At 47.4% G+C, this 23,492-nt stretch overlaps 1 protein-coding gene and 1 non-coding gene across 5 annotated transcripts in view; both read right to left on the bottom strand.

Annotated features, from left to right (window-relative positions):
- ZNF341 (zinc finger protein 341) overlaps positions 1 to 23,492 on the bottom strand; it is a 40,705-nt gene that overhangs the window by 3,151 nt on the left and 14,062 nt on the right. For all 4 annotated transcript variants that reach the window (XM_061437309.1, XM_061437310.1, XM_061437312.1 and 1 more), the window contains 9 exons: positions 22,248 to 22,499; positions 18,165 to 18,360; positions 16,701 to 16,791; positions 14,221 to 14,414; positions 13,058 to 13,248; positions 8,024 to 8,232; positions 3,560 to 3,656; positions 1,858 to 1,990; positions 94 to 205 (listed from right to left, as the gene is read on the bottom strand). In XM_061437309.1, the coding sequence (XP_061293293.1) occupies positions 94 to 205; positions 1,858 to 1,990; positions 3,560 to 3,656; positions 8,024 to 8,232; positions 13,058 to 13,248; positions 14,221 to 14,414; positions 16,701 to 16,791; positions 18,165 to 18,360; positions 22,248 to 22,499 (1,475 nt within the window). The remainder of the gene's footprint in view (positions 1 to 93; positions 206 to 1,857; positions 1,991 to 3,559; positions 3,657 to 8,023; positions 8,233 to 13,057; positions 13,249 to 14,220; positions 14,415 to 16,700; positions 16,792 to 18,164; positions 18,361 to 22,247; positions 22,500 to 23,492) is intronic.
- TRNAG-GCC (transfer RNA glycine (anticodon GCC)) lies at positions 13,842 to 13,912 on the bottom strand. The gene has a single exon. It is a non-coding gene; the product is annotated as a tRNA-Gly (tRNA).

The raw sequence follows: 23,492 nt of genomic DNA, 5'->3' as shown, positions 1-23,492 counted from the left end.
AAAGGTGAGTGGGCCTCGCGCCCTCAGCCCCGGGCCCCTTCCACCCCACAGCTGGTAAACCTGCCCCTCCTACCCAGGGTCGTCTCTACTCACGAGAAGGGGCATTTGTATTTCTTGAATGGCTCATGGATCAACATGTGTCTCTTCAGTTTGTCCTTGCGGTTGAATGCAGACTCGCACACTGAGCATTTGTAGGGCTTCTCACCTGCAGGAGGAAACCCCGTTGGGGGGACCCAGGGTGCCCTGAGAGGGAGTCTGAATTTGGGGCACAGGGGTCCCCACCAGATGGCAGCAACTCCTTTAGAGAGGTGGCCTGGGGAAGACCTCTCTCTCCTTCCTCAGGACTTTGCTTTGCCAAGGAGACGAGGGGGCTGCTTCAGTTAGGAGGGGCAGGAAAGGCCTCTCCGATGAGACAACACCTGAGGTGAGCCCTGAGGTGGTGAAGGAGTGAGCCTGGCAGACACTGGGAGTGAGTCCAGGCAGGAGGAGAGGCAGGGTGCGGGGTGTGTCTGAGGAACAAAGTGGAAGGAGCAGGGAAGGGAACATGAGGCAGAAGAGGAAGTCAAGGCAGCTAGGCCCGACAGGGAGGGCCTGAAAGCCAAGGTTTCTACTCTGAGCCGAATGAGAAGCCACAGCGGGGCCGAGCGGAGGAGGGCCAGGATCTGATCGCGGTAGGAGAGCAGACTGAGGGCGGTGTGGGCTCAGGCAGGAAGGAGGCTGGTACAAGAAATGGGAAGTGGCCAAGCACAGGTGATGCTGAGAAAGCAGAACCGGCAGCCCTTGCCAATGGACTGGCTGTGGGGCAGGAGAGGAAGAGAGTCAAGGATGAGCCTGAGGCACGGGTGACAAGGCGGACAGTCCTGACGTTTACTGAAATGGGGTCCGACGGGAAGGGAGAAAGTGAAAAATGAAAGTGAAAGTTGCTCAGTCGTGTCCAACTCTTTGTGACCCCATGGACTTCTCCAGGCCAGAATACTGGAGTGGGGTAGCCTTTTCCCTTCTCCAGGTGATCTTCCCAACCCAGAGATCGAACCCAGGTCTCCTGCATTGCAGGCGGGTTCTTTACCAGCTGAGTCACAAGGGAAGCCCACAGGAGGGGACGATTACATCTTATCTGATTGAATCCTCACAACAAACCATAAGGTAAGTCCTTGATCAGAAAACTGAGGTTCATGGTGTACACTTAGCGTTTGGGGGACTAAGATTCCATAGCTCAGCAGTATGGCCCACTTCAGTCACCCCAAATCGTCTGCTGCAGATTTCATGGGTGGGGCTGGTGGGGGTGGGGCATGGAGAGCAGCTCTCGTCTGACAGGGGTCGGGGGTCACAACCTGCCCTTTGGAAGAGGTCTATGATTGGGCTGTTTTATTTCCTGCCATTATTTCCTCTCTGTCCTCCTCTCTAAGATGAATAAGTACTTTTGAAAAATGCCAATCCAATGACTGAGGTAATTCTGATCATTACAATGGAACGGTCTGTAGTCATTAAAAAGGTTAAGGTGTGGGAAGGAATTCTGTATCGAGAACAGCGGGCCCAGTCCCAGGGGCTCAGAGTGGTCTCAAGGGGATGATTCCTAGAGGCAGAGCCAGGAGTCCCTCCACCAGCCTCCATAGGCTCGTCTCTACTACAGTGTTGGTGGGAACCTCTTGTTCCCTTGAGATGGCAGATGGGTAGGGGGCCAGGAAGGAGATGGGGTGGGGAATGAAGAGAAGGAAGGGGTTGGGCAGGAGGATGCTGAGGAAGCAGGCTGAAGGAGCTGGGAAGGAAGGCCAGAGGGGGATGGAAAGGGGAGCTGAAAAGGTGTCTAGGGGAGGGAGTTGGGGATTGAGCAGAAGTTGCCGGGGGGCGGGTACCCACCTGAGTGGATGTGAGCATGCAGTTTGAGGTAGTGCTCCCGCCGGAAGAACTTCTTGCACACCTGGCACTTGAACCTGCCCCCGCTGCCGTGGGTAGGCAGATGACGCCGCAGGTACCGTTCACAAGGAAATACCTGGCAGGACAAAGGAGTTGGTGTCAGGTCTGACTCACCACTCGCACCACATTACGAGCTCAAGGGGCCCCTCATTACCAGCTCTTATGGAAACACCATTCTTTCTGCCCACTAGGGGTCAAGGCTCACAGAGCCCAGCTTAGTCATTAGAAGCTCATGGCTCCCACTACTCACCCATAAGACCAGTCAAGACAGGCTGGCTCAGCTTCTGCCCACGCTGTTGTTTCTACCCAGAGAGACTTTCTCTCTTAGCAGGACAAACTCCTACTCAAACTTTAAGACCCAACTCAGGTCACTGCTTCCATGAAGCCCTCCGTGACTTCTCAATGCCACACACTCAATGCCTCGAAAGTCCACCCACACTTTTAAAGTTAGCATCTAACCTATTTGAATAACAGCTCTTTGCTCACACAAGATCTCCCAGAGGGCAGAGAGGAGCTCTCATTTCCCAGCACAGGGCCTGAGTTAAATGACTGACAAGCAGGGGAATGAATGAAGAAATGAACACGTAACTGAAGAAATAAATGGAAAGGTAAAAAAAAGCCAGAAAACACGGAAGCCAAATTCTTCTTCCTCCCCAGGCATAGGAAGGGTACTCATTCATCTGATACAGATTCGTGGTCAAGGACACAGACCTAACTACTTACTCACTCCATTATCTCCTAGCTGGATGATCTTTCAGTGCCTTAGTTTCCCTGTCTGTAAAATAGTATGCCAGCCTCCTAGGGTTAAATGAGTCAGTTTCAGATAGAATCCTCAGAACCACATCTGGCACAGGGTTCTTGCTAATTCATGATACCTTTTATTCAGACCACAAATTCCAAATCCCCAAATTAGGCTGTAAAATTAGAAACATGTACAATGAGGCCGAAGTGAAACCAGGACTGTCTGTCCTGGGAAATCTGCCATGAAAGGTGGTAAGAAAATGAGAAGAACAAAGAAACCAGTTAGACACACCAGGGGGTGCAATCAGCAAAATCCAGACTTCAGGCAACTCCACAGGACCAAAGGCCCAGCTTCTTCAACAAACACATTTAAAGAAAAAAAAAAAAGAGCACTGATGGGGGAATCTGTAGATTAATAGAAACTTTGGTCGGATCAGTCAATCACAGTATATGGACCTGATTCAAACAAACTCGACAAAAATTATGTTTTGGGGAAAAGTGAAAAATGGAACCCTGACTGGATTTTTGATGGGTGTGAAGGGCTTTAGTGAGAGATTCTAGATCCACTGTAAAAAAGGAACTGGTAATAACCAGGATAATAAGATGTCAGGAAGTTGAAGGCTGCTGTTTGCATGCTGGGCCTGGGCCCAGGAGAGTCCTCACTCCACAGCCTGGCCGGCCCGCCTGGCCCCAGTAGCAACCCCGGGCCAGCCAGGGTGGGTGACCAACTGGTAAGACAGGCCAGGTAGAGCTCTCACTCCTCAAGAAGAAGTGCTGTCTGCAGAGACAACCCCCAAGCTTGGCCTGCACATGCTGAGGCAGGAGAGGAGGAGACAGTGGGGTCTTCGCTCCACCACCTCTTGCCCCCTACTTTCATCTCGCCAGAAAGGGCAGGGGTCCCCACCTTTTGGCAGTGCGGGCAGGGGAAGTTGTGAGTGGCGGTCTGCAGGTGATGGTCCAGCGCTTCAGGTGTGGAGTACTTGTTGACGCATTTGACACACCTAAAAGGGGAGGAGCAGAGAGGTGAGAGAGCTTGCACGGGGCTGGAGGTAACCAGCCACACCCCTCCTACTGGTTAACATACCCACAAAACAGCAGTTTCAGGCCACAAGCCACACTAAAGAAAAGACCCCACTGTCTTCCCACCATGAAAACATTGGCCAGCAAATGGGCCCATTTACAGTGCAGTACCAATGAGCAAAGCTAGAGGCAGGTGGGCAATTCACGCTAAAAACGGAACTGTGGGCCCTGCCATCTGTACACCAGGGCCATGTGGGAAACCCACAGGCAGGCTGCACCTGTGGTGGGTCCAGGGGACTCCCCCTCGGGCCACGGCCTGAAAACCACAAGCTAAATGCCTGCAGATGGCAAGAAAGAAGGAAGGGGTGGGGTGGGAGCCATGCTACCAGGAGGGCAGAGACTTTGTGAGCTGGTGGGAGAAAGATGGGAATGGCTCAGGCTCTGGTGGCAGGAGGCACAGGTTTGCTGGGGAGGCAGTTTCGCAAGATCATTAAAATGAAAGCTCCCTGCCAGAAATGCCACCCTAACTAAGTCATGCAAGGTAACACGCCCAGCAATAGGGCAAACCCATGTCATGTGTCTCCTGATACAATGTGCTGAGAAAGACACAACGTCGCTTCGTGATGCTCCTGCCAAAAGTGTCGATCCTGGACCAACCCTGAGGTCAAATCAGACAAATCCAAACTGAGCACATTCTACAAAATACCTGGCTTCTACTCTCTCAAAATATTAAGGTCATAAAGACAAAGACAGAAAGACTGTTTCAGCAAAAAGGGGACTGAAGAGACAAGGACAACCGAATGCAACGTGTGATCCTGGATTGGACCCTGGGACCAGAAAAAAGTTTTTTTTTTTTTTTTTAAGTTTTTTCTTCATCTATAAAAGATGCTATTGGAACCATTGGAAATTTCTGCATAAGGTCTATAAATGCGATAATAGAATTGTATTGATTTAACTTCCTGATTTTGATAACTACACTATGCTTTTATGGAAGAGGTTATCCTTGTTTTTAGAAAATACACATGAAAGAGAAAAGGTAAGGAGCATGGTGTCTGCAAATTATTCTCAAAAAGCTCAGAAAGTGATACAGCCAGTGTGGTTAGTATTATAATACCTGGGAAATGTGGGTGAAGGATATGTATGGGAATTCTTTGTACTAGTCATATAACTTTCTTAGAAGTCTGAGATTATGTCGAAGTAAGGGTTTTTTTTAATATTATTTATTTGGCCGCAAAGGTCTTAGTCGCAGCATGCGGGATCTCTAGTTATGGCATATAGGATCTAGTTCCCTGACCAAGGATTGGAGCCCTTGCATTGGGAGCTTGGACTTTGAGCCACTGGAACACGAGGGAAGTCCCTCAAAGTAAGTTTAAAAGAAACACTTCGTGAAAGTGATTGCCTGTGGGATGCGGAAGTAGGTCAGGATGGATAGGGAATTCCTTTTCATTCTATGCACTTCCGTAGTTTTAAAATACTGCATTGTATGCACATAAATTTATTTTTTCAGGTAGTAATTAATCTTTTGTAAACCCTTCTTTGATCTCTGACCTGCAAAATTACTTCTAGGAACTTATTTACAAATGAGCAAAGATACAGGTCCAAAGTTGTTCCCTGTAATGTTGTTTATAATAATGACAAACTGGAAATAACCCAATTAACCTGTAGTACGGGACATGTTAAATAAATTACAGCCTATCCATGTATAATGGAATGCTAATGTCTCCTCTCTGAGCCTCAATGTCCTCATCTTTGCAATGGGGAGAATACCACAGCTATGGGCTGAACTAGGTTCCTCCAAAATCCATATGGTGAAGCCCTGATCCCCAGTGTAATGGTATTTGCAGATGGAGCCTCCAGGAGGTGCTTAGGTCTAGCTGAGATCATGAGAGTGGGAGCCTCCAGATGAGATTAGTGCCCTTATAAGAAAAGAGCAGGGACTTCCTTGATGGTCCAGTGGTTAAGAATCTGCCTTCCAACGCGGGGAATGTGGGTTCAGTCCCTGGTCAGGGAACTAAGATCCCACATGCTGAGGGGTAACTAAGCCCACGCCCTGCAACTACCGAGCCCCTGTGCTCTGGAGCCCACCTGCCACAGCTAGAGAGAGGTCCACGCCACTAGAGAGAGGCCTACATGGCACCATGAAGAACCCTCAAGCTGCAACAGAAGATTCTGATGCCACAACCAGGACCCACTGCAGCTAAAGAAGGAAAGAAAGAAAACAAAAGACCAGAGAGAAAGGGCACCCTCTCTCTCTCATGTGTCTATAATATTTTGTTACAGCCACCTGAACTGACTGATGCCACCTACCTCCCAGGAAGGCAGGACTCAATGTCACTAAGTCAGGTCAAGCCACCTTGCAGGTAACTCACTTCTTTTTACTTGGCATCTCGCTCCAGAGAGCCACACAGCTACAGGGACTCCTAGAAATTCCACAGATTGGAAGGGCAAAAGCAAATGCTCTCTACAAATGGGAATTATGCACCGTTATCCAGAAATCACCCCTTAGCTGGTCAGAGTTCACCTGGCTTTCCTGCCCCTGGGGTCCCATTTCCCAATCTCCCCCAGGGTTGGATGCCCTTTACCCCACTTCTTGAGCCCAGTTCCCCTGCCAGCTTCTCAAAGCTCCTGTGGCTTCTACAAGATCCTCAGGCTCCGGCCCCCACTTTCTCTCCCAGGCCCCATCTAAACATCTCCTCCTACTTCCATTCTATAGAACAGTTATTCTAAACCACTTGCTATTTTATTTCCCATCTTTACAGTTGCAAACTCCTACTCATCCTTCAAAACCCAGTTCAGATATCATTGCTCCTGGGATCCTGTCCCTTGCCCTACTTCTCACCGTGGGTATATATGTCTATGACAGCATTTTATCACAGCATATAGTAAGAATATATACACTCCTGTCTCCCTAAGCAGTCCATGCATTCTAGACTCAAAGTCTGTATTTACTTATTTCTGAACCCCAGAAGCCTCCCCCAAGAGCTAGAGGTGGGACAGGGTTGGGGTGGGGGGCATGCATTAACAGAGGTCATCAGCCAACTCCCTGCAGATACAAGTCTGAACAGAGAAGCAAAACCATTCTAACATGAAAATATTCACTAATGAACTGGAAGTCCCTGGACAAAAACTCCTATTTTTTTTTCCCCCACTAATACCTATCCCCATGTGCTAGATTTTGTGAGGCAGCTGCTCCCAAATGACATAAGGCTAATGCACAGCAAAATGAATGGAGAGCAACAGTGAGGGGTTCCTCCAAGTCATGGAAGTGATGCTGGACAATACCATCAGCAAATGGGATTCTGGAGGAGGAGCCAGAAAGCTCTTGAGGAAGGGAAACTCTACAAGGATGAACACAGGCTCAGTAGCTCCAACAAGAATGACAAGGACAATTACATGATCAATGGATCCAAAGAGAATGATTGGAAGTTCTAAGGACTAAAAGCATATGGCAAAACAGAGGGAGCCCTTCATCATTTCTGCTAAAGGGCCCTCTTTATGACTGAAACAGAAGACTACAGCCATGTAAAGGGTTGTCAGAAAAATTACCCCCAATAAAATACACATTTAATTCATTCCTTGTCCCATTCTAAGAATCAGCATATAGCTCCAACTTTAACCTAAATTTTATAATTATAAAACATACCAATCTTATTTTTATGATTTTTGCTTTCAAATACACACTTGTGCATTTTTTCATTTAAGAATCGATGTAGCATTTCCCAGACGGTCTTGTGGTTAAGAATCCATCTGCCAATGAATGCAGGGACTCAGGTTCACTTCTTGGTCCAGGAAGATCCCACATGCCGTGGGACAACTAAGCCCATGAGCCACGACTATTGAAGCCCGCACCCCAGAGCCCATGCTCTGCAACAAGAAAAACCACCACAATGAGAAGCCTGAACACCGCAACTAGAGAGTAGCCCCCATTTGCCACAGCTAGAGAAAGCCTGTGCTCAGCAACCAAGACCAAGTGCAGCCAAAAAAAAAAATCAGTGTACCGTTCTACATGTAATCTAAATTGTGTAGATTATCAGACAAAATACTATTTTCATAATATTTTACTTTAGGGAAAAACAAATCTTTTTTCCACTATGAACAAGGAAAAATTGGCTTCCCTTTTTTAAGATTTTATTTTTTTAGGTTGCATGTCTGCCAAGTTGAAGAATGATACAAGGAGGGCCCACCTTTTCTCCCCCCTCAGTGCCAAAGCACAGAACCCACTCCCCCAGGCTGGGCCCTGAAGCCTCAGATTCCCCTTTGAGATGTCCCACTGGACCTGAACAGTTGGAACCACCAAGGGAATGGACCCCTGGGCTTCCTGCGGGGAGAGGGAAGGGGGATCACGTACTTGTAGACGGCGCTGTCCTTCTTGGGGCTGTTCTGTGACAGGAGGCTGTGCGAGTACTGATGCACGCCCAGGTCGTACAGCGAGGGGAAGTCCTTGCCACAGAGGTGGCAGCGGTAGCTCAGCTCCTCCTGGTGGCTCTTGATGTGCTCCAGGAACGTGTCCAGCTTCGGGAAGGTCTGCGCACAGCTCTTGACCACACATTTGTACACCTTGGGGGAAGAGGCAGGGCAGGTGAGGGCAGGCTGGAGAGCCGCCTCCACTGTGGTCCCCTGCCCTGCGGTATCCACCTCCAACACTGCTCATAGAAGACTCAACTGCTGTTCCCCTGCTCCCCTGCTGTGGGAGCCCTGGATTTATTATTATTTTTTCTTCATTCATTTATTTTTAATTGAAGGATAATTACAATATTGTGTTGGCTTCTACCATACATATTATTTTTTTTTAATTTAGTTATTGTTTAACTGGAGCATAATTGCTACAATGCTGTGTTCATTTCTGCTGTACAACAATGTGAATCGGCTATACGTATGTCAACCACAAATTGGCACTTGCCACGGGCACTTGCCATCTACTTCTAATAAGGATTAAATCATGTGCTGCTACAGCTGACCCACCCCCTGAAAGGAGTTCAGGGTGGAAAGCAGAAATGAGGCACTTTATGCTCGAGGAAAAACTAGTAGGACAGTCTTCAGGTATTTTTAGGAGCTGATTTTATGAGCCTAATTCTTGTATCTCCCTATATCTAGAAAAGCACTAAAATCCTTCATGGTGATGACTATTCCTCGTGACTAGCAAAAGCTTCACAAGCCTAGCAGAAACCTTCTGGGAAAAAATATGTGCTTGACTGCATGTACTCTCTCTTCACCAAAATCTCATATATACCGACCTTTCCCTCCCTGCCTCTTTGGAGCAGTTTCTCAAAGCTATGTGAGGTGCTGCCTCCCGGACTGCCCTCGTTTTGCCCCTAATAAAACTTAACTCTCAAACTGTGCATTTCTTTTTAAGTCATCATGTATATATCCATGTGTTCCCTCCCTCTTAAGCCTCCCTCCCACCCCACCCCCATACCCCTAAGTCACCACAGAGCACCGAGCTGAGCTCCCTGTGCTTCCCACTAGCTGTCTATTTCACACACGGCAGCATATACATGTCAGTGCTACCCTCTCGATTTGTCCTACCCTCCTCTTCCCCTGCTGTGTCTACAAGCCCGTTCTCTACATTTGCGTCTATATTCTGCCCTGCAAATAAGTTCATCTGCACCATTTTTCTAGATTCCAAGAAACACAAATTAAAACCACAATGAAGTACCACTTCACACTGGTCAGAATGGCTATCATCAAAAAAATATACAAACAAATTCTGGAAAAGGTGTGGAGAAAAGGGAACCCTCTTATACTGTATGTACTGGGCATATTTAAGAAAAATTATCCAAAACTTGGAATGATAACATCTTGAAAAGATGTGAAAAGATGGCATCCCATCCTTTCAATGTTATGCGAGAATGGTGGCTCTCCAACTGGAGCCTGCATCACAGTAGCAGACTGGCCACTTCCAGGGAATCTGACGCAGCAGGTCTGGGTGGCCTGAACACGTGCATTCCTGCCAAGCACCCAGGTGACACTGAAGCTACTGGGCTGGGGACCTCACTTTGAGAAGTGCTGTCTGGCAAGCAGTTAGGTGAAGACAGTTAAGCTGCTAAGGGTCACCTCACTCTCTGGGTGATGTCACTTGTTTTGACTGTTTATTACTGATCAGAACCTAGACTCTCTAAAGTTAAATGTTAACTTGAAAACTGATCCAATATAAATTATTTTTGTCGTGTAGAAAAGATAACTCCAGAGGGTTTTGTTTTTTTTTTTTTTAAACTCCAGAGGTTTTATTGCCCTGAAGGACATAAACCAGATTTGTATCTAACTTAGTAATTTATTTCAGGATTCCTTTTTTTTACTGACACAGTTACACAGAGATATAGGTATTAGTGTTCCGCACCATCTTTTGACCAGCTTTGTCATTTTTCCAGTTCCGCCATTAATGAATTAAGCAAAATTCTGATTCAAGTTCACTAAGTTATTTGTATGAAAGATATGCTTTTAACATTTTAAAAGGTATACATTAATAAGTAGTACACACTCCTCATGGGGCTTCCCAGGTGGTACTAGTGGTAAAGAAGCCGTCTGCCAAAGCAGGAGATGTAAGAGATGCGCGTTTGATCCCTGGGTTGGGAGATCCCCTTGGAGGAGGGCATTGCAACCCACTCCAATATTCTTGCCTGGAGAATCCCATGGACAGGGAGCCTGGCAGGCTACAGTCAACAGGGTTGCAAAGAGTTGGACATGACTGAGGTGACTTAGCACATATGCACTCACACACTCTTCCTCATAGGGTTGTGAAACAGTCACAGTTGCTTGACACACTCAGGGCTGCCTATAAATTCCAACGCTTCTTCCTAACAAAGCAGGAAGAAGGCTTCTTCTTCCTAACAAAGTGAACTCTGATTTGCTCAGAGTGGGAAGATGCCCAGCTGATCCCCTGGCTCCCTTACATCGAACATCAGTCATGCGACCATTTCTTGCCAATGGTATGTAGGCAGTAATGTTTGGGGAGGGCATCACTCCCTGGACACAAAGGCAAAAGCTTCCTAGGAGAAGTTCCCTCTGTTCTTTGCATTTATCCTAATTGGAATACAGATGTGATGACTGAAGATGTGACAGCCATTCCGCAACCTTGAGGATGAAAGCCACATGCTAAAGACAGCAGAGCAGAAAGCCAGGAGAATCCTACTAGATAAGCCCAGTATTACCTACTTATGGACCTCTTATGATGTGAGAGAGAAAAGAAATCCTAACCAGTAAGCCAGTTATCTATTATTTGCAGCCTAACCATGCATTTCTAAATGACAGAGCAGGTGCATGGGCTCTGACCAATGAGAGCGCTACAGAAGGCTTCTGGGCAAGGTTTCCTTGCTCCTAAAGAAGACACAGAAGGTATTATTAATATAACCCCTTTATGCTCATGGATAATACTGTGTCTGGTCTTTTGCCTAGAAAAAGTGACCACCATCACAGGACCACAGGTGAACCACCAGCAGAGGACAGGGCCATGCCCTGTCGAGACAGAATTAGAAAGACATAGGGCCCTTGATGCGGGGTTGAGTCAACCGACTGTCTCAGGCCTGAGTTGCCCTATCTTGGGTTTTCTTATTATGTGAGATAACAAACTTCCTAATTGTTTAAGTGAGTCTGAGTAAAAGTTTTTGGTGATTTTTCCCCCCAAGGATAGTCTAACTTAACTCCATCAATCTCTCTGCTAAGAATCTATAATAAGGAAAAAGTCAGAAATGTGGACAAAGATTTGATTACAACAATATTCATCATGGTTTTGTTTATAATAGCAAAACTCAGGAAATAACCTAAATGTTCAATAATAGGGGATTTAAAGAATCCAGCCATTGGGACTTCTCTGGTGGTTCAGTGATGGGACTCTATGCTTCCACTGCAAGGGGCATGAGTTTGATCCCTGGTCAGAGAACTAACAACACACAAGCCATGTGGCATAGTGAAAAAAGAGAAGGAAGGAAAGGAAATCTACAAAATGTATTGCACTGAGTGCTGGATTCCTGGGACGATATATTGTAACCTGGTTATGACAAGGGGTTTGGAGTCAAATGAACTGGCTTTGAATCCTGCCTCAGTTACTTAACTGGCATCGTGACTCTGGATGGATCGCTCATCTCTCTCAGCCTCAGTTTCTTCATCTGGATACACTGAAAATGCCTATCTCTAAGGTTGCTATAAGAAGTAAGTAAAGTACTGAATGCGAGGAACCTTAGTAGGGTTGTTACTCGGTCCTAAGTTGCGTCTGACTCTGCCACCCCATAGACTGTAGCCCACCAGGCCCCTCTGTCCATGGGATTTCCCAGGCAAGAAGACTACAGAGGATTGCTATTTCCTTTTCCAGGGATCTTCCTGACCCAGGAATCCAACCAGCATCTCCTGCATTGCAGGCAGGTTCTGTACTATTGAGCCACCAGGGAAGCCCTCTAGCAGGGTACTTAGCATATAATAAATAGTAAATGTGAATCTATATATTTTTCAGACTTTTCTGAATTTCCCAATTCTATATTGGGTATATGATACTTTAATAGGGAGAAAAAATAACTAACAAAAATTACTTTTAAAAAATAAACACTGGAATAGAGTTACCATATAACCTAGTAATTCCACTCCTAGGTTTATACCCAAGAGAACTGAAAACACATGTTCATACAGAAACTTGTACACAATGATCACTAAAGTATTATTCATAATACCTAAAAAGTAGAAAGAACCTAAATGTCTATCAACTGATAAAAAGATTCAAAAATAAAAAGGAATAAAGTACTGATACCTGTTATAACATGAATGCAAATATTATCTCAAAAGGCCACATACTAGATGATTCCAATATTAAATGTCCAGAATAGGCAAATCGATAGAGACAGAAAACAGGTTAGTGGTTGCCTGAGTCTGGGAGTAGGGGCGAGTGAACACTAATGGGTATAAAGTTTCTGGGGTGATAAAAATGTTTTGGAAAAAAAAATGTTCTAGAAATACAGGGATGATGTCTGTATAACATTATGAATAGATTAAAAACTACTGAAGCATACACTTTAAAACGGGTGAATTTTATGGTATGTAAATCACACCTCAATGGAAAAAAATAAAAAATAGGCTGTAGTCTCAAATCCCCATAGGCGGGTTTTTACATACTAGATCTTCTCAAAGTGGCAAGAATTCTTCCTGTGTCTGATTCCTTCATTATATGACCCTTGAGAGGTGGACTTCCTCCCTCAGGCAAGCACCGTAATGGCCCAAAAAGCTGGCACCACCCAGGGAGGACAGAGGGGGAAGCTTAGCCCATCATGGTCACATGGCCGCTCAGAGCAACCGAGGCCCACTCCTGTCCCCTTCTAGGCCGTGTTCAAGACCCCAGCATCAGCCAAGGCTCATGACTTGGGTGGTTGTGCCCCACCCCGGCTCCCACCCCCTCACCTACCTGCTCATTCTTGTGCTGGGTCATGTGGGACTTGAGCTGGAAGTAGGTACTGAACTTGCTGGGGCAGAACTGGCACAGGTAGGAGCTATCGATGAGGACCACCTGCTTGGCCTCCAGCTTGTCCCCCTCCCCCTCGCCGGCTGTGGGCAAGGCCTGGGGCTGCGGGGCACTAGACAGGGTCTGGCCCAACCCTGTGGAGAAAGCCAGGGAGGAAAGTCACTGAGAAAGACAGAGGAAGGGTCAGGGCAGAGGGCCACGCCACCCGGGAAAGATGCCCAGGACACCTCCCCGTGCTGTGCTGTATTCACCCGCCACCAACCATGGGCTCAGTGTGGGACGTGGTACCGAGGCCCTGCACTCACGCTCAGCTGGGGCACAGGGACACAGCCATTCCAGGGGCCAAACTACTGAACACTGACATTCTGATGGATGAAGAGCCCTGCATCGAGTCTCCCCTTGCAGGCCTTCCCTTCAGACACGCTAGACCGCCCTGCGGTTGTTAACGACCCTGACTGCCACCCCCAGCTGAACTCACGATGCCTCCCAGCTCCTTGTACAATCATGTGTTTAGCTGTTCCTCCCTCACTCTCCCTGAGGACAGGGGCCTCTGACCTCAAGTTTGTAGGCCCAGGGGCCTGGCACACGGTGGTCGTGCTGGTTTAGTCGCTAAGACGTATCCAACTCTTTGTGATCCCACAGACTGTAGCCCACCAGGCTCCTCTGTTCATGGGATTTCTCAGGCAAGAATACTGGAGTGGGTTGCCATTTCCTTCTCCAGGGGATCTTCCCAACTCAGGGATCGAACCTGAGTCCCCTGCTTGGCAGGCAGATTCTTTACCATTGAGCCACCTGGGAAGACCTCTGGCACACAGTAAGCCTCCATAAATGTTTGCTCAATGGTTGAACCCTAGGTGCTAGGCACTACAAGAGTTTTGAAAGAAATGGGTTCTTCTCCAGAGCTCACAAGAGTTCAGAAGGCACGCACAGAATAGCTCAACACAGTAGGGCCAGTTCCCACTGGCAGGCCAGAGAAAAGTGGGCATATGTTGCTTGCACAGAACACCCCCTCCATGAGCTGCTTGTGGCCAGCTCTGCTCATCCCCAGGGCTGCACAGGGAGGCTCCAGCCAGACGCTGCCCAGTACAGTGGTCACCTCTGCCCACCTGTGTTATCCTCGTCCTCCTGCCTGCTGGGGTTCAGAGCCATGACCTGCACCGTCACAGAGTTGCGAGAGACGGTGCCACCGCTGCGTCCTGGGGGCCACACCTTGTGGGTTTGCATGTGTTTCTTGACGTTAGACTTCTGGGCAAAGGCACGGCCACATGCAATGCACTGGAAGGGCTTCTCACCAGTGTGGCTGCGGAAAACAAGGCTTGTCAGCACCCGCGTGTAGGGACTGTGACCTCAGTTCAGGAGCTCAGAACCACCAGGAAGGCCCAGGCAGAGCATCTGGAGGCTGTGGGCCACCATCCTGAGACCGTGAGGACAAGCCCTCTTACTGAGGCAGGCAAGCACAGACACACCCCGGGCTTCTGGTGACAAGACTGAGTGGCTGAATCAACCAGCCCTGGAGCAGACCTTCTCTGTGGCCATCTCAAGCTGTGAGATAAAACAGTTTCAAAGAATTGATGCTTTCGAACTGTGGTGCTAGAAAAGACTCTTGAGAGTCCCTTGGACAGCAAGGAGACCAAACCAGTCAATCCTAAAGGAAATCAACTCTGAATATTCATTGGAAGGACTGATGCTGAAGCTGAAGCTCCAGTACTTTGGCCACCTGATGCGAAAAGACCCTGATGCTGGGAAAGACTGACGGCAGGAGGAGAAGGGGACGATAGAAGATGAGATGGTTGGATGGCATCATTAACTCAGTGAACATGAGTTTGAGCAAACTCTGGGAGATGGTGAAGGACAGGAAAGCCTGGCGTTCTGCAGTCCATGGGGTTGCAAAGAGTTTGACACAACTGAGAGACTGAACAACAATTGTTTAAGTGGAGAATTTTCTGTTACTTGAAGGAGAAAACGTCCTAGCTGTCACAGCACAGCACTTGTATAACTATTTAAAACTTTCCTTCAAATCAATGCACTTTTTAAGAACTGAAAATAATTAAAAATGAAGCCTCCTGTTGTTATTATATATGCAAAACTGCTTGTCATAAACACAAGTAACAAAAAACACAATTATTCATAAAACAATCTTATTAATATCTATAGATGCATCATCCTTATGGCAGACATAAACCACGTGGGACTATTTAAATTTAAATTCATTAAAATAAAATCAAGTTAAAAACTCAGTTTCTCAGGCTTTCCTGGTGGCTCAGTAGTAAAGAACTGCCCACCAGTGCAAGAGACACGGGTTTGATCCCCGATCTAGGAGGATCCCACATGCTGCGGAACAACCAAGCCTGGGTGCCACAGCTATTGAGCCTGTGCTCTAGAGCTCGGGAGCTGCAACTACTGAACCCCGGGTACCCTAGAGAGCCTGTGCTCTGCAACAAGAGAAACCACTGCAAGGAGAAGCCAGTGCACCTGTGCAGCAACAAAACCCAGCATGGCCGAAAATAAATCAAGTTACCAAAATGCAGTTTCTCAGTCATACCAGTCACATTTCGAGTACTCAACAGCCATATGTCCACTGCCCTGTGGACAGCGCCTATTGGGGTCTCCCCATCTTTGCAGAAAGTTCTACTGACAAGCACTGGTTGTAGACCAGTGGTTTTCAACAGAGATCGATTTTCCCTCCTGGGACATCTGGAAATGTTTGGAGACATTTTGGGATGTCACAGCTGAGGAGTGAGGAGGGGCTATTGGCATCTACTGGTTAGAGGTCAGGGATACTGCTGAACATTCTTCTAGGCACAGGGCAGCCCCCACAGAGAATCTCAATAGGCTGGAAGACCCTGGTCTACAGAGAAGCTATTGCCTGCCATGGCTGGAATCTTGGGCACTATCTCTCCCTCCCTTCCCCGCCTCTCTCTCTGTAATAAAAGATGAACAAAACTGTGCGAGGTGTTAAAGACAGACCACACCTAATTGAGGCTTTCTCCTCTGACTGAAAGAAATTGAAAAAAATTTTCTCACTCTATCTTTCAGAAATTTTCAATAGCCATATTTACAAACCACCTAAAATCATCTTATGTCCCAGTGTTCCACTCTATGAGAAACATCGAACGAGACCACCCCTCCACTTCACAATGGAAAACCTGAGGCCCAGAGGGGCTCCTTGCATGTTCTTGGGACAAGGGGTGTCATGGTTAGTACTGAGCGAGCAGAGAACTTGCAGAGGCACGTTCATAGAGCATCACTAACCCCGAGGTCAGGCCTTTCTACAGAAGTGAGCGCTGAGGCACGCCTCCCACCAATAAAGCCCTCCCCCTAGCCATTCAAGTCAATTCTGCCTCCTCCATTCCCACCTTGGACCTTCCTCATCAGGGCAGGCAGGCTCCACAGATCCTTCCCACTGAGGAAGCAAAGGGCAAAATCATCCTGAGCTGGACAGAGGAACCATGACAGACCAGTTGGGGCCTTGGTCACCACCAGGCGAAGGGGGAGGGGAAAGGAGCACTGCTTCCACTGTGGACTCCCCATCCCACCTCCCCACCAGGGCTGCCCAGGGGCCACCTGCCCCACCACGCCCAGTTACCTTCGGATGTGCTGCTGCAGGTCAAAGTTTTTGGTGAATGACTTGTCACAATATGAGCACTTGAGTTTCTGAGCCTTTGGCTTCCCTGCAGCTGATGAAAAATTAAAAAAGACACACACACAGAAAAAGACAAAGAAGGGGACGGTGAGGCTGGCGACACAACTGTAGGCACCAATGGCAACTTCCAGCCCTAGACCCAGGGCCAGACAGCCCAGATCCTAGGAGGTCTACATCCATGGGCAGGCTGGGGAAGAAGCACAGGTCAGTCTCTCGCAGGGCCTGGGAGAAGAAATTCCAGGACATGCTCTGGCTGGGAAAGCAAGGCAAATCCCTCAAAGACTCCCTTCTGCCGGAGGATAAAATCCACCCTCTCTGCCGTGGCCTATGGGGCTCTGCATCCTCTACTTCCTACCATCCCTATTATTCTTATGATCTAGTTGCAGTGGTCTCCTGGCTAACCTCGAAAGACCTCAAACATGGTCCCACCTCAGGGCCTTTGCACCTGCTGTCCTCCTTGCCTAAAATGCTTGTCCCTCAGACAGTCACGAGACCATTTCCTTCTCATCCCCAGACAGATAGGCAGCAGCATTTTCCAGTCTCTATCCAGTATTCTCAATCACAGTACTCTGTTAATCTCCTTTCTAGAGTGACCCATAAATATTTATTTATTCCCTGTCTCTCCCATTAAACTGTGAGTAATTAAGGGTAAGGAAATCATGACCCAAGATGCTAGATTTCCAGTTCTGACACCAAGCCTGGCACACAGATGCTCAACACATTTGCGAAAGGAAGGAAGGGGCTGGAAGCCCCTGAAAACTCTCAATTCTTCTGCCTTTCCCTACTACCACTACTTTCTGACATTGTCCCCAACCATATACTTAGCATCTCTAACAGGGTGGCAGACATCGCTGCTTGCCTGCCTAATACCCACTCTTCCCTTTTTCTTTCTTCACAAATCCCCTACGTAATGGGAGCATCAATGTTCCTGGCTAAAAGAGACATTTCCCAGCTTCCTTTGGAGATAGATATGGTCATGTGAAATGTAATGAAATGTAAGCAAAAGCATCATGCTTAGAACTTCTGGGAGCTGGGAGATGCTTCTTTTATCTTTCTTCCAGATGCTTGGAATATGAAATTTGATGACTGGAGCTTCAGCAGCCATCTTACACAATGAGGCACCTAAGAACAAAAGTCATGTTTTAGGAATGATGGAGCAGAAAAATAGAAGAAATGTGGGTGCCTGGTGATTACATAGGCATACAAACTCCAGATTGCCTGTCTCTGGACTTGTTTTGCACAGAACAACAAAATTCTACCATTTTGGAGTCATTCCTATTTTGGATTTTCCACTACATGCAACCAAACTTAATCCTAACTCTCACAAAACGCAAGACTGGAACTAAGCAGCCTGTGGACAGGTACATCCATGCTGAGGAGAGATGCCACGACGGGCTGTGTGCCCACCTTCTGGGAGTCCACTGGGACCTTTGGTCCGTCGGGTCTTCAGTGATGGTGGGGAGTCAAAGCTGGCCACTGTGCCCCCGGTGGCGCTGGTCATAGGGGCAGCAGGGTTTGGTCCTTTTGGTTTGAATCCTTGTTTGCCAGGACTGTACACCTGGGGTGTGGGGTATACTGGAGCCTCCACACACTGGTTTGGCACCTACAAGGACAGCAGAGTCAGGGAGAGTGCCCTGGGAAGGGAGGGGAAGAGCTGCCCCAGGTAGTGGGACCTTCACTGTGGCCCTGGCTGATCTCAGCCACCACAGCTACATCACCACCCTAACTCCTCCACCTCACTCAGTCCCCCCAGTCACTCCCAAGACCCCTTTGAATAGAATTCCATGAAGCCAGCAGGCCAGATGGAGCTTTGGAGCCAGCTGCTTGGGTTCAAATCCTGATTCTGCCACTTATCATTTAAGTGACCTTGGGCAAGTCTTTTAACTTGTTTCAGTTTCTGCATCTGTAAAATGGGTTGCTAATTATAGCAACCCCGTATGAGGATAGAGCTTAGAAGAGGGCCTGGCAAGTAGTAAGTACCCAATCAACATCAGCTGTTGTGATGGCCATTATTATTGTTGTTAGTAGTAGACTTCTTGCACAGGAGAACTAGGAAGTCAGAAGGGTCTATGCCCTCACAAGCAACTCCACTTCTTAACCAACTCTGCCTGATGCCACACCAGCAGGCATCCCTTGACTAGGAATCGACACTGAAGCCATGAGAAATTACCAAAGGAATTCTGAGCCACCCAAATTCAGTGACCACTAAGCTCACATCATGACACTGGGTATTGTAAAGAATTCATTTATTCCTTCATCTACTTATCATTCATTGGTCTTCCTGGGCTGCTCTACCCAAAATTCCACTTCCTCTCCTCTGTTTCATTTTTCTCCTTAGATGCATCATTATCTAATAAATTATGCATTTTACTTACTTACCCTATTATCTGCCTAGTTTCATGCAGGCAGGGACTTCTGCTCTGCTTTTGTTTCTTCCTCTATTCCCAGGCCTAGAGCAATGCCTGGCACAGAGTGGGCACTCAATAAACACTTGCTGAATGAATGAATTCAATTTTGGAGGTCTCAGGCATCTAATACAGAACCACTAGGTGCTTCTGCCGGGTCTTGCCTGTTGGCCCCTGGCACTTCCTATACGCACCCATGCTCTCCCCTGAAATGCACAGGTGGCAAGCTTGAAACCACATTCTCAAGTACTCCTGCCAGCACAGTTCTGAACACAAATTAAGTTCTGCCCATGAGAAGCATCTGCATGAGATTTGAAGGCAGAAGGGAGGTAGAAACTGTTCTCCTTGGCAGCCATGCTGGGAGACAGGCAGGTTAGCAGTCATGAGTTTTGGAGTGGCAAGCTGAACCCTACATTCCCCTCCTGATTACCAGCCCCGAGGACGGCAGGGCAGCTGAAACCTCAGCAACAGAATCCTACAGTTTTCTCACCAAGTACAGTGTCCTGGTTACAAGGGCCAAGCCACAACAGTGACCCTGAAAACGAGTGGTTCTTGCTAACGCTGCCTTTTACTCCTCCAGCCCTTCCATCAGCCCTACAGATTTAACTTCCTGTATGAAATCCCTCTGTTAGAAATACCTAGAGTGAAAAAAAAAAAAAAAAAAGAAATACCTAGAGTGGTTTCAATTTTCCTGACCAATACAGCACTCAATATTTGTCACAGTGAATGAATTCATCCACCATCCAGGTCATTCCTGAGCAATGATATGACTGCCACTGGGTTAGTTCTCATTATCCTCACAGCTCTACAAGTGGAGTTCCCATTCTAGAGTCTCTTCTCTGAAACTGAGGTCAAAGCACCGTGTTTCAGATACCAACTGTGGGTGTCCCACAGGCCAGGTCTCTGCTAGGTGCCAAGGATGCAAAATCAAAGACGATTTAGGCTGTTTTCAGAGAGCACTTTTTGTCTACATGAAAAGTCAGTAACAGCAGCTATCCCTATGCTGGCCCCTCTGTCTATGAGGCCACCGTCACCCTTGCAGCATCTCATTAGCTAAATTATTTTTAAATTTTAAAATAATATTTATTTAAATATTTAAATACAAAATTTACAAGTCATTTTTACTGATCAATTGGTGACTCAATTAGATTCTTAACTTTTTATTTTGTATTTGGGTATAGCTGATCAACAAACAATGTTGTGAGGGTTTCAGGTGAACAGCAAAGGGACTCAGCCATACATACACATATATTAATTTTTTAAAAATTCAGCCAAGTCCTTGCTTTATTCTCCCAGGGTAGGGAAAATCCTCCTGCAGGGTATAACATTACAGGGCTGGTGGTGGAATTTTCCTCCAGTCTATTTCTCTTTTCAGAGAGACTACCTAACAGAATGTCTGTACGACTGGATTCTAGAGTGAGTCTGAGATAATGTGACCTCAGGTGCAGGCACGCTCCTTCTGTCATAACCATGCCCCCTAGCACTTGAGCGTGGCATGGTTCTGAAGTCTCAGTGCCTTGAGAGTACACTGCTTATAGTTCGAAACTCTTCAGCTGGGAATTAATATAGTATATATGACACAGGCACACCTTGAAGATATTGTGGGTTCAGTTATAGACCACTGCAATAAAGTGAATATCACAATAAAGCAAGTCACACAAGGTTTTTTTTTTTATTTTCCAGTGCATAAAAAAGTTATGTTTATGAAAAAAAGTTGTTTACAAAAAAAGGTTATGTTTACTCTATCTTGTAATCTGTTAAGTATGCAATAGCATTACATCCTAAAAAAATGTATGTATCTTAATTAAAGAAAAATTTTTTGACTTTATTGCCAAAAAAATGCCCACCACATCTGAGCCTTCAGCAAGTAATAGTAATAACATCAAAAATCACAGATCATCATGACAAATACAATAACAATGAAAAAGGTTGAAATGTTGTAAAGATTACCAAAATTTTGACACAGAGACACAAAGGGAACTGGTAGACTTGCTCGACAAAAAACACAACATCTGCAAAGTGCAATGAAGCAAGGTATCCTGTACACTGACTGAATGGCCTCAACTCTTTACTTCTTCTGGTACCCAGGCCCTTTCCAGTGTGACCTGCAGTTTTTCCCATCGAGAGGTGGCATCTATTTCCGTACTCCTTCAACCTAAGCTGGCCTTGTGACCTGCTTTCACCAGCAGAAGTGACACTGTGTCACTTACAAGCCTAAGCCTCAAGAAGTCTTGAGCATTTCTGCTTGCATTACTGCACGTCCACCACTGTGGTGAGACTATGCCTGGGGAACCTGCTTGAGAAGGAAAGATGCATGGAGGAGAGCTGGGTCACCCCACCTGATTATTCCACCCTAGGCCACTCTAGTGGAGAAGGCAATGGCACTTCACTCCAGTACTCTTGCCTGGAAAATCCCATGGATGGAGGAGCCTGGTAGGCTGTAGTCCATGAGGTCGCTGAGAGTTGGACACGACTGAGCGACTTCACTTTCACTTTTCACTTTCATGCATTGGAGAAGGAAATGGCAACCCACTCCAGTGTTCTTGCCTGGAGAATCCCAGGGATGTGGGAGCCTGGTGGGCTGCCGTCTATGGGGTTGCGCAGAGTCAGACACGACTGAAGTGACTTAGCAGCAGCAGCAGGCCACTCTAGAGCAGCAGCCAGTCAGCCAACCTCCAGACGTGTGGGAGCACCCGGCCAAGATCAGCAGTTGCCAAGCTGACCACCATAGACATGAGAACAATAAACACCTTTCCCCATATACTGTATTTCTTACACAGCCATAGCTAACTGATACACCTAGCTTGCTAAAACATATGAGACACTCACATATATAATTTTGGAATCCTTTCCCCAAAGGCAGGTATTTTCTTGACTGTCCTGAGCTCCCTGAGGGCAGCTTGTATTTCTGCTATAACCCCTGCTTCATTCCACCTTCTCATGGGGTGCATTTTACTTTTACACGTATGATAGCTTGAGCTGGTTTTGCCCCCACAGTATCTCTGGCATCAGAAAAGGCTCAGGTTATCCGTGACGACTATGACCAGCTTTCCCCTCTTCACCCTGAGCCCCAGCGTCTGCTCACCTCCAGGGGTGGGTAGGGCTGCATTCCCAGTGCTTGGATCTCTACCGTTCCACTCCCGGTGAGGGGTGCTGTGGCGTTGTACACCTCCACGACGCCATTCCCGCCAGGGTTCGGACGCCCAGCGGGGCCCAGGCTCTGGGGTGGGGGTGGTGGGGGTTGAGGGGGTGGGGGCGGAGGCAGCGGTGGAGGGGGCGGAGGAGGAGGTGGAGGCTGGGCCAGGTAGTTTGGTGCAGGATGCATATTCAGGTTACTCTGAAATCACAAGAGAAAATTAAATTGTCACAGCCTCCTGATACCAGCTGTCTGATTTATCAGCAGGGAAGGACACTTGCCTTAGCCAGCCATGTGGGAAGAAGAGAGGAAAAGGCAGAGAGCAGGCATGGAAACCAAATCATGGGAGAATTCCAAGGAGCCATCAGTCTGGTATTGCTGTCTTTTTTCTCTATGAAAGTCAGCAAAAATGGCCCAGCTAGTACAGAATGAGTTCATAGAGCGGGCCTAATGTTGCTGTCTTTAGAAGGGCTTGCTTGTAGGTCTGGCTCTGAACTGGCATCTGAGAACCTGCCTTGTAGAAGGTTCCCCGGTTTTTTGTGTTTGTTTTGCTGCACTGTGTGTCATGTGGACCAGGGATTAAACCCACGCTCCCTGTCTTGGAAGTTCGGAGTCTTACTCACTGGACTGTAGGGAAGTCCTGCAGGTTCCCTATGTTGCTAAGGCTGTTCTGCCCACCTGGGGCACTGGCCCTAGTGTCCAACTACCTAGACAGTTTGCACAACAATGTGATTTATGGTGAACAGCTCCTTCCCACCTGGGTATCTGGAATTGTGCTCTGTGGCTGGAAGCCTACATGACATCCTCAACAGAAGCCCTGGCCTTAGAGTCAGAGGTGTTCTTTCCTGGCAGAAACTCTGGGCACTCTTGACTGCTGGAGGATGCTGTATGCCCCCGAGCAGCCTCTCCCCACTTTCCTGAGGCAAAGAAAGCTGGAGACTTGGAAGAATGCTGATTTCCTGCAGACTCCAGTTGCTGGGTCTTTCTTCCTTGCTGGTCCTGCTATGTATCCTTCTACATTAAACCAGCCAAGAGCACAAGCATCCTGAGTCCTGGGAGTCTTTCTAGAGAGTCACGAAATGTGTGGGTGGCTGTGGATCCTTGAAACACAGCCACTGACTTCTAGCAATTGATTCTACAAAAAAAATCAACCAGGTAGGCAAAGATAACCATACACAGATGTTACTTCTCATT

Source organism: Bos javanicus, chromosome 13 (genome assembly GCF_032452875.1).
Source record: "Bos javanicus breed banteng chromosome 13, ARS-OSU_banteng_1.0, whole genome shotgun sequence".
Lineage (NCBI taxonomy): Eukaryota > Metazoa > Chordata > Mammalia > Artiodactyla > Bovidae > Bos > Bos javanicus.
This window is presented reverse-complemented; position numbering and strand designations above follow the sequence as displayed.